General features: G+C 42.5%; 1 protein-coding gene across 4 annotated transcripts in view; it reads right to left on the minus strand.

Moving 5' to 3' along the window:
• nek7 (NIMA-related kinase 7) overlaps window positions 1-7,364 on the minus strand; it is a 60,619-nt gene extending 53,255 nt beyond the window's left edge. Inside the window, exons 1-2 of one of the 4 annotated variants that reach the window (XM_035647357.2) lie at window positions 6,864-7,364; window positions 3,668-3,799 (exon numbers count right to left, since the gene is read on the minus strand). In XM_035647357.2, coding sequence (XP_035503250.1) covers window positions 3,668-3,679 — 12 coding nt within the window. In that variant the 5' untranslated portion in view covers window positions 3,680-3,799; window positions 6,864-7,364. Of the gene's footprint in view, window positions 1-3,667; window positions 3,801-6,863 lie in introns of those variants that run through there. The other 3 variants (XM_035647358.2, XM_035647355.2, XM_035647356.2) reach the window with 3 other exon arrangements.
• Between the last annotated feature and the right edge of the window lie 4,220 nt (window positions 7,365-11,584).

Consider the following 11,584-nt stretch of genomic DNA (forward strand, 5'->3'; position numbering starts at 1 on the left):
CTAATTTTGCAGATCAACTTTCAACACAGGAAGATACTTTTTTTTTTATAATAAACAGAATGTGAAAGAAAAAAGAGAGACAGTGATATGTCCCTGAAAAGGAGGAGGCTAAAACAGAGTCTGTCAAAACAATTGCTCTCATACAAATTTGCTCTTGTCTGCGGCAAATCCCGTGTGAAACATTAACGCTCATTTGTGGTGAGGCTGGAACAAACGCCCAAAGCACAGTCAGCAAGCAACGCGAAAAAAATAAATAAATAAAAGAATATCTTCCTCTCTCATTCTGTTCATGAGCGCAAATTCACTCTGCTTCTCTCATCTCATGACAAATGCATACTGTCACTGTCACTGATGTGGTGTTTACAGTGGCATCCAGCATCTTGTAATTATTCTGGGAAAGTGATTTTTGTATCCTGGGGGATTTGTATTTTTGCATGTGGATAATCAAAAGGGATAGCGAGGGAGAGGGGACACTTGGAGAGTGATCTCCAATAAAACAATTTCATGAAAAAAGGCAAGATGCTGCTTGAAAACCATCTTTCCGGCGCAGTTCACAAAATGCCGACTTGACTTAGGAATCTACGTTTAGATCGGAAGTGGAAGAACCTCCGGGCTCCGAGCCTTATACTGCCCTCTAGACAATTTGATCTGGCTCGCAAAACAATTCAGAAATACAAAAAAACATCTCAGGACAGCAATTAATTTTCTTTTTCTCCATAAGAGAAAATAACATAAAGTAGTAGACTAAAGTGTACTTCGGGGTGGTCCTTTCTGGTTGTGTGCCTTGGGACTGTCAAGAAAAGCAGATGCGTGTGAAGCACTTACCAAAAGAAATGGACAAACAATAATGACAAGCCAGTGTGCCTAGTTTGTGGGGATGCGTTCGCACTGATTAAAAAGGCCGAGTTCGAGCATCACTACAATTGGAAACATGCTAAACTGCATGACAGGCAGAGGCAAAAGAGATTTAATGAAATCGAGATTGGTTGCCCAACATGCTTTTTTTGCAATCTGACAGAAAACAAAACACTGAAGGACAATTAAGTTTTCTTCTGTGATCTGCAATGAAACAACAAATATGACAAATGCTGCCCAACCAACCTGACGAGTTTGACATGAGGGAAAAAATTACTGTCTTTTAAGTTGAGTAGCAGCATCATCATCATCATCATCATCATCACTACTACCTGACATCAGATGCCTCACCTGAGAAAAGCAGTTATATCCATCGCATGAATGTGATATAGTAAGTAGAGCTACAACAGTTAATCGATTAATTAATCTAATTAATTGGCAACTATTTTGATAGTCGATTTATCGGTTCAAGTAGTTTATATGAAATAAAATGTCAAAATTCTCCTCTATGACAGTAAACTAAATATCTTTAGTGTGAGGACAAAACAAAACATCATATTGGAGTTTTGAGAAAATACGATCGACATTCTTCACCATTTTTGACATTTTATGGAACAAACAACTAATCGAGAAATCGAGAAAATAATCAACGGATTAATGGATTATGAAAAGAATCGTTAGTTGCATCCCTACTTGTATGGCACCTTTCACAGATACAAAATCACAAAGTGATTTACGCCAATAAACAAACACTAATAAAAAATGTTTAAAATGACAAACAATTGTTTTAAAAAATATATATTATTTTTTATGACAGGCAAGGATGTTCTGAAAAATTAAATTGCCCCTCACAGGAAAATGTTCCCTACCCCTGGTTAAGATGGCGACACCCCCCCGCTTATTTTTCAACCTTCAGTAACCAACGGGCAAAGTTCATACAGTACACATACAGTATCTACTGTATAATAAATGTACAGATAATGGCTCTACATGTAGCCTGACTCTCAAATACAAATACACACTTAATTTCCAAACTGTGCGATAAAATGATAAGTCACAAATAATCATTCCAGTCCAATCACCATCTCAGAATAATGCACACAGCAAGGAGCATGCTAGTTCCGTCAATACATCAAGATTAATTAAATATCTACTCACTTTCTGTGTAGATTTAACAACATAAATTCCAAGTAGACCTTTGTTTTAACCTTTCCAGTGTGCAGTGGAAAAAAGGCAGGCATAATTATTTCTTCATCTTTGTTTAATCATTTAAGGCTCTTTAATGCGAGTGGAAAGGGGCTTTAATGTTACTTCTTTAATTAATCCATTATTTTGAATAGGTTCATAACTCAATTACAAATAAAGAGACTTGTTTTTGTTTTTTCTATAGAGCAGGATATCAGCGCTAAAGAGGAGAGGGAAAAAAAGTATGAATGATTTTTTTAGACAGCCATTGCAGAGAAGTAAACCAGTGATGTTGTGTGGTCATGACATAAGCTGACCAAGGGGCACTGATAGCATTTCATAAACTTTAAACAGGGTCCTAGGTCAGTAATTTTGTGTTTGCATGTCTTTGTAGTCTGTCCCCCCCCAAGAGCACAACAGAGCCCGATGAGAAAAGGCATCGACGCCACAGTGAATCTGAGAACGATCACGTGACACCGGGAGCCGCGAGGCATCCTCCAAGGATATTTGAATGCTTGAAACATTGTTGACCCTTCATAAGATAGAAAGGAGATGGATATGAAAAATATTGACAGGCTGGCTTGTTTGAGGGGAGTGTAAGAAGCTGCTCAGACAGCCCACTCGCGTTGCCAAAGACCTTACTCTAAACCCTAACCAAGCTGAGCCTGGAACGGAAAGACAACTCTATATTCTTCTGGGTAAAGGCATCTCGCGCTTTCTTTCTTTTGTATTTTCTTGTTTTTTTATCTTCTGATAACATAACAGATAATTGCAAAGCTGGAAGACACCAAAGTAGCCCATATCCTAAGCAGTGATCTGCTACCTTTGCCAGCATCATCTCTGCACAAAGCTTGGCCAAGGTCTTTGACATCATGCAAAAGACAGTGTTTAATGTAGCTCAAAAGTCGCCTACGGACGCATCTCCGTTTAAATATGCTTTGTGAAAGAAAAAATAAGCGAATGTTGTTTTTTTTCTTCTTGTTCTTGAAAACCCAACGGCAAGATGACTGTTACAGTGGTCAGATGACAAATGTCTCATCTGATCTTTAATCCGGTGGAGGGGCCAGCTCCAGGGCTAAAACAGGAAACTCTCACAGGAGAAAGCGATTTGGTAAATTCCACTGAGCTAAATCACTTCTGTGGGTGCAGCAGATTTCTCCACACCAATGAATAGCAAGTTGGTCTCTCTCTCTGCATGTCTTAGTAGTTGAGAGCCATTAAAACTGCACCAACAGAGAAGATATGTACTGAGCGGCCTTGGCCAATATTCATGCATATTCGAGCCCAGGATAAATTAGAGAAAGCCTGACAAATGGATACTTTATATCTGCGCTTTCAAGAAGCCAAAGAAGTCAAATAATTCGTGAAGGGGAAAAAGTCAAGTAAGATGAAGTGAAGAGAGACATGACCAAAATCCCATAGCATATTTTCTAAAAAAATGTAATGTAAATTGGGGTCATGTCTTTGCATGTGTTTGTATTTTTTGACATTCACGGCTCTAATCTATAAACTCTTTCCATATCGTTTGACATGATTCTTGCATAGGTGTTTGTGGGGACCAGTCTCTGTGGCATAATTTGCAAAGTACTGTTTTCTGATCCGTGTCTGACATTAGCTCTTTTCGTACCGATAACCACATCCACGCGACAGCGGTAGGAGCTCCTCGACGTCTTGGCTGGTCAGTCTTTCTCCTGTTCACAACTTCTCTGTTCTATGTCACTTTCACTCTCGTTGTGTTGCCTTCATGCAAATTCTCTACCTGCATGTGAGAGGGAGAGAGGCATCCAAATTAACATAAACATGGCCATAAGGAGCGTGATTTGGGACAAAATTAAATAAACAATGGAGCATAATATGAAACGTTAGACGTTTTTCCACCCTAGCACGATATGTGTCATCATATTGCACAATCCTGATGATGACTGATGACAACATTCCTCTTCTATTCACAGGGATTTGTCATTCAGTCGGACTAAACACCACTGATCCCCACCGCTAATATGTCTTTCTAGTGTGGCTACTTTTACTCCATCCAAACACTACGACAACTTTTGCCAAAACCTGTCAGCAGTAATCCACCGATCAACAGCTGACATTCAAAGCGGGACACACTGGCAGACATCCCTCGCCCACAAAGACTGACACGAACATTTGGCAGCGATTTTGCTAATCATCCGGTTCGTGACACATTCCTTGATAGTCAACTTCACAGAGCCAGCCGGCGTTCATCTCCATCACCTGATGACGCTGGCACATTCAAGCCTGTTGTCTTTTGACGATCATCGAATGTGGCAACAGACAAGTGAGTAATAATTGGGTCAACAAGGTATGTCAGCTCCCACTAACTCTCGTCTGAATCATCCCTGTGCAGTGTAGCCAAATGTGATAGTGTGACGCCTGAAATATTTGGCTGTGATAGGCAGCGACAGCAACGTGGTATGAGATACTGTTTTAAACCTTTGTGTGCGACCCCCAAAATGTTTAGGTCAGGGAGAGGCAGGGCACTGCCTAAATACCTGTATGATTCAGCTCTCAGTTTAATTTTTCTTGCTCGTTTGCTGGGCCTTTGAGTTGGAGTTCATTTTTATATTTATAATTTAAGTTGAGACAGTACAAAATGGTATGTTACAGTTTTGCAAGAACCATTCTGACTCGCACAAAAAAAAAAATCAGTGAGTCACACAAGAAGAACCTCCTCCTCTAAAGACGACTTCTAGATTTATTTTTCTTTCAAATAAACCATTTCTTTACAACGACCGGTATTTGTCCTCCAAATAAACCCTGTGCTCCGGGCTTTAACTCTTCTTGTGATTTAACAGTGTGAAACAGACAGCTGGAAGCAGAGCTTTGGCCAAGTCCTTTTTTTTTTTGTATCAGGACACAATACACATTTAAGCTGTAACATTTAGAAAAGCATACGGACACAACTTTAGCTGAAAACTAATGGCTAAGAAATAGTTGTCTGGTAGAAAGTATTGTAAACACAGCCTTGGGGTTTTAGAGGAAACACACAGCCAGCCCTGTGTTCAAATGTTCAAACTGCATTTTATTATAGAATATGTTCTCCAACTGCTTTGCATTGAGCCAAATAAGACTGTACATTTCCATCTGAAATGATAAATACCAAGCTGGTGAAAGTATAGATATTCACAAGATCTTGTTTAATACATTAAACAAGATCTTGTTTAATACATTCAAATGAGTTACAATTTAAACCTTTTCATCACCAAATTTTACTTTCATCAGGTCTGTTTTTAATCATTAAAATGCTGCTCCAGGTTTCATACCTAGGGCTTTAATATATCTTGAGAGTGGCCAGACAGCTGAGTGGACACTGAGGTTAAGTCACCGAGAAAACTTTGTCTAAGCAGAGACAGAGTGGATATGTCTGCTGCTGTAAGGCACGTAGTGTTTTACTTTCAGAGACATATCGTTATCGGACGAAATGTTTAGAGCCCGGCCGATATTATCGGCCAACTGATGTGAGCCTTTAAACGTGCATTTATGTTTACATTTTAGGTCAAATCAATGTTTTTTTCTTAATTCAAGTTCTATTTATTTGGTTCCATTTGTCATTTTTTATTAGTTTTTTATGATAAAGTTTATGGTTTAACTAAAAATATCAGGTCTCAATTACATTTCTTTGTCATAACGGTTTGATAAGGACATCTTAGAATCATACATATATACCTAGCAGCCGATGTATCGTATCGGAAATCTTGTGCTCCCTAATATTGATATCCGCATCGGCCCCCAAAAATCAATATCGGTCCGGCTCTAATGCAGATACATGGTCCGATGATCTCTCTCTCTCTCTCTCTCTCTCTCTCTCTCTCTCTCTCTCCCCCCCTCCCCCCCTCTCTGTTATTGTTGCTTCCTGTCTGATGTTTTACTACCGGCCAAAGAAAGGTGGTAAAACAAAAAATGAAATCTTACATCGAGGCACAAGACAAAGGGTATCCACTTATCAACCTCGTGGTCTTGTCAACCCTCACTCACACTAAATGGGCCTATGAAGAAGACAAGCGGCGAATGTGGCCCAGATGGAGCTGCTGATTTGTGATGCCACAGCTGGAGTGGATGTTGTCCCATGTGTTCATTGGCACATTGGAGTTAATCGCACGGTTTACCCAGACATTGAGTTGATCTTACAAAAAATGAAACACTTTACACTTTGTGTAATGCCCAGTGAAAACATGGCGGCCTGAATGAATGATGGCTGTCATATATATATATATATATATATATATATATATATATATATATATATATATATATATATCACTATGGAGAACTTTTTCTTAATAACTATTGAAGACACTGTAACACACACACAAACACACACTTATAAGAACATGCCTTCACTACAAAGTCAAACAGACATAGGTCAACACACGTGTAACTTTTTAAAGCACAACTTATTAAAAAACAAAACTTCTGTAAGTGAGCAAGTGCGTGACCGGTCACATAATCATAGGACTGTGTCATGACATCAGTCAGTGGCTACTGTTGTTTTCACTTCACATATATGAACTCGTCGTTGTGGCGACACATAAAAAGCAGCTGCACGGGGGAGAGAGATGTCATGTCGTGACCCTGATGTCACAGTGACACGATCAACTCTCACCGTCCCCGTCGACCGTGTCACCACCAAGGCGGCGGGAGTTAGCAGCGGCGATGCTAGTGCGGCTAACGGGCTAAGCTAGCTAGAGAACTTTTTCCCCAGTGGGTGCCGAGCTCCAGTTAGCACCTAGCTAACTAATGGACGGCGGTTAGCATGAGCTTCGTTAGCCGCGGTTCAGTGTCGCTGTGTCAGTCCTTACCAGGAAGTGGGACTCGGTTGCTAAGCTCTTCCTTCTTCGCGTTCACGAGACTTTTCTCCGGACGGGTTATGGCGGGTCGTCTTTGTTTTGACTTTCCCTTTTTTCTGTACAAGGTCGCTCCAGGAAGTCGTCTCGACGGGTCGTCTCTCTCTCTCCCTCCCTCTCTCTCTCTCTCTCTCTCTCTCCGTCTCTCTCCCTGTGTCTCTGTCTCTCTCTGTGTGTCTGTGTCTCTGTCTCTCTGTCTGTCTTTCTCTGTCTGTCTCTCTCTCTCTCCGTCTCTCTCTCTGTGTATGTCTTTCTCTGTCTCTCTCTCTCTCTCTCTTTCCTCACGTGGCAGCGCGGAGCCCGAGCCGCTCCAACAAACTTTTCTTACTTTTTTTTTTTTTTCTTTAGCGGAGACTGAGCCCAGTGTTGGAGAGCCAGTCGAGATGTGTACGTGTTTTCAGACGGTCTCTCCACTGGGCCTGGGCCTCCGCCCCCTCCGCCTCCTCCCTCCGTCATCACCACACTCCGGACCCGTGGTCCCAGTAATGTAAACAACGCGGCATTACCGGAGCGCAGGGGGCGGGGCCCAGTGTCAGAGAGTGGAGGGGGCGGGGCCCAGTGTCAGAGAGTGGAGGGGAAGGGGGCGGGGCCGAGTGTCAGAGAGCGGAGGGGAAGGGGGCGGGGCCCAGTGTCAGAGAGTGAGGGGAAGGGGGCGGGGCATAGTGTCAGAGAGTGGAGGGGAAGGGGGCGGGGCCGAGTGTCCGAGAGCGGAGGGGAAGGGGGCGTGGCCGAGTGTCAGAGAGCGGAGGGGAGGCTGTCAAATACCGCGAGATTCAACAGAGACTCGCAAACACAAACCACCAAAAACTTCATTTACAACCAAAAAGTTTTGATTCCCTTTAAAATGTATATGGTAAATGCTCATTTGCTCAGAGTGAAAAGATGATGAGCGGGTATGAAAGTTCATTCTTCAACTTGGAAACAGTTGACATGGGGGATATGGGAGTCCGACGCGAAAACACTAGGCCACCACCACCCGCTGGCACTTCTCTTCAGGTGTCGAAGTCGTAGGTGATGTGCTACAAACGGGCTTCTGGTGTTGTGTGGTGCGGTCCGCACCATTTTTTTGTTTTTCGGTTTATGGAGCCTCGGCTGTGCCCAAAACCCCGGATTTTTGGGGGAAATATTGGATTTCTACAAAATGTGTTTTGGTTTAGAATCACTTACTGCCCCCTTAATTAATCACAAGTTTATTTTGAATAATGACCCATACAAGGACTCATAAAGACTAAAATTAAGGTATTAAAACTATATTTTAAAACAGGGAGCTTCTTCATTATAATAAGATGTGATAAGGTCAAAATTCAGGACAATGTTGCACATTGTCACATTCATTTGTAACCAGAGAAAAGCAACATTGGTCTTTTGGGGCCCATGGGGGTTTTGGTACCACAGGAAAGTTTCTAGCCCAGTTAGTAACTCAACCTTGTGTTGTATTATTATAAAGAATGGATTTTCATTTTAATCATTGCAGCCATTAAAGTGAAGCTAATTTGAAGTCTTATCTCTACTTGAAGAAAAAAAATTATTCTAGGCCTTGAAAATAGCAATAGTTTGACATAGCAATCTTAATCCAGGCCAGGGTCCACTTACTTGCTTTTTCGTTGGCTTTTAAACTATCTCACAGTCTTCATCAACACAGGAAGTTTTCTTTCATTCCACGGCGATAACAGCTGAGCAAAGTGAAGTTGAATCTTTTACACTACAGCATAAGCAGGTCAAAGGCTTTGCATGTAAAATCTTCATCTTCAAAATAGCAGGTAACAGTAGCTGTCGGATGACTGCAGTAAAAAAGTGTGACATTTCTCTCTGGATTGCAATAGCATGATGATTAAATCGCCGAGGGCGCGTGAGCATGTGTGAGTGTGTATGTGTGCCAGAGAGAGAGATAGAGCCAGCCAAGGTTTAATGGATTCTCGTCATATGCACACGCATCGACACAAAGTCTTGTTCGCTATTATCATACCCATATGCATGCAGAGTACCCACGCATCCCTTGACGCCCAGCCACACACACACACACACACACACACACACACACACACAGTGGGTAATTGGGAATATCATGAGAATTTATTGACAAAAATGGTATCGCAGATTGACTCGCATGGACAGCCAGGCATCTGGAATTGATCAGCTTACTCTGCTTTGATAAGAGCTTCGGCGCTGATTTCAGACTGACAATTCAAACACCGCTGATACACAAGGAACACATCTGTCTCCTTCCCATCCCCATTGTTAATAATCAACAAGTTAGGTAGGCTCGCGTTTTTTTCTCTCCCTACTTCAATAGCCTTTCTTGTTAACCTCACTGCAAATATGGAAAAGGGAGAGATGCCTGGAGTGTAGGATTTTCTCCCCCTTTTTCTTCAACAACAGTTGAAGATTAAAAGAAACGTCTCGCGGAAATCTGTCAATTCTGTATGTGAATAATGCTGTCTGGAATTTAATGGCATGAGTTATATTGGGTTTCCTCTACACCCACATTTTCTTTCAATAAGATCAATGGCGCTCGGTGACAGATAGGGACGGTCTTTTGTATCTTCAAATTTCAGGTTTCTGAGGGAATAATTAGATGGATGGATGAAAAGTAATGCATCAGTCTGCGGGGGGAGCTGCACCCGGAGATCCTCTGGTTCAACATGCATGCCTCCGCGTCTGTTTGGTGGAAAACTGTTTAATAACCGCGTCGAATTTCCATTGTTCCAAAAGTGGCACCCTGCACTGATCCGGCGCTTTAAACCAATAGCAAACTTTTTGTGTTCTTTTTGCTGATATTGTTTATTTAACAGAGAGGATTCCCTTTTGATTGTGGGGATATTTTGGTTCCGCATGAAGAGAGTACCGTCATCTATTTCAATCTCTTCCCCTTTAAAACTTTCTGGTTTCGCTTGCAGGAAACCGGAATGCGAGAATTCTTCCTCCAGGTGAAGTGAGGGAGGTAGAAACACTAGAGTTACAGATGCTTTGGACAGTTTACTGTAAATGTGTCATTTAACTCTAGCAGAACCAATTCATGTTCATATTTTGGGCCTTTGATGAATATTCTAAATGATCACTAATAAGGACATGTAGCCGCACGTTAAGTGAAGTACAGAGAAAAGGATCCGAAATTAGATTGTTTGAAAAACTGCCAAGCGTCTCAATTGTGAATGAAAACTTCATGGAACACATGCACACTTGTTCACTTTTTGTTTTCTTCAACGTACACATTTCTTCCTGGGTTTTTCATTGCTAAATATGCAGAATTGTTTGCACCCAGAGGCTGAAAGCACATTTTAAACACTTGAAAAGAAAAAGAAAAATGTTGATATATTTCCACTCATGTCTTTTATATTTCCCTCTGTGTTGTTGATCTGGCTCAGGGGTTAGGTACGACTGCAGTGTGCCGGAGACAGAAGCTACAGTCAAAGCTCCTGTGATCGGGCGCAGACTTCACAGACACCGGCAGATGGAGGGGAGAGGAGCCGCGCGCATCCTGGAGGTTTAGCGAGAACTGAGAGGTTACACTCCACCAGTACAAAGATGACCTGTCACACGCTGAAACAGGTCGAATCAACGCAGAAACAACTTCCTGTTTATGCACCTCACAGTGTGCAGCTATTAGAGGAAAAGGAGAGGGGGATTACAGATGGAAATATGCATGAAATGTTGTCTCTCTCGAACTTGGAGGCAGCGAGCAACTGTGATGACTGCATTTCCATTTTTACTCGCTAATTAACGCTGCTTTGTCTTCAAAGCGCAATTGCGGCCCATAGTTATCAGCCTTGATCGCCGCATTGCCAAGGTTGTTCAGATGTGAGCCGTCACATAACAGGAAACGTGTGAATATAGAATAACAGCGCAACAGAGAAATAAAGGATTTATGGCATGTGGAGAGCAAACGAGGCACAGGAGAGACGGTCTGTGGTAATGTGAAGGACAAAACAGGCGTTTTACCTCTGCCGACATCACCACGGAAATCTATATTTCACTCGCTGCTGTTGTGTGTCTGTATTTGGTGAGAGATTGTGTGTGTGTGTGTGTGTGTGTGTGTGTGGATCTGCATGTGCACAAATGTATTTGTTAACTCCTGCTCCTGGCAAACATCCAGCACAGTGGATCTCTCCACCTGCTCGGTGTCAACCGGGAGGGCAGGCCTCCGTCTCACACACACACACACACACTCACACACACTCACACACACACACACACACACAAACACACACACATCATTTGAGCTGTGTCTCATTCACATCATCACCCCTCAGTGCACACGTGTGTATCCTAGGTGCCGGTGTGTGTTTGTGTTAGCAGGGCTGTGCTGGTGTGCAAGGTGAGGTTAAATAGGTGCAGCTGAGGTGGAACCGGCAGTGTGTCACACAAAGACACACACACACACACACACACACACACACACACTCACACACACTCACACACACAAAAGCAGCGACAGCAGAAACAACACCATCACAGAAACATGTAAACCAAAGGTTTAGGCAGAGTGAAGGCCGACGCCTCGGTGATCATTCCGTACCCTGTTCTGACCCTGTCGCCTGTAACTGTGTGTGTGTGCAACGTGTGGTGATAGATGTGTGACCGTGTGTGTGTGTGTGTGTGTAACGTGTGGTAGTAGGTGTGTGACCAGGTGTGTGTGTGATGCCTCGCAGAGACGCACCTTCCTGGAGTGGACTGAT

The sequence above is a fragment of the Scophthalmus maximus genome, chromosome 13 (assembly GCF_022379125.1).
Source record: "Scophthalmus maximus strain ysfricsl-2021 chromosome 13, ASM2237912v1, whole genome shotgun sequence".
NCBI lineage: Eukaryota > Metazoa > Chordata > Actinopteri > Pleuronectiformes > Scophthalmidae > Scophthalmus > Scophthalmus maximus.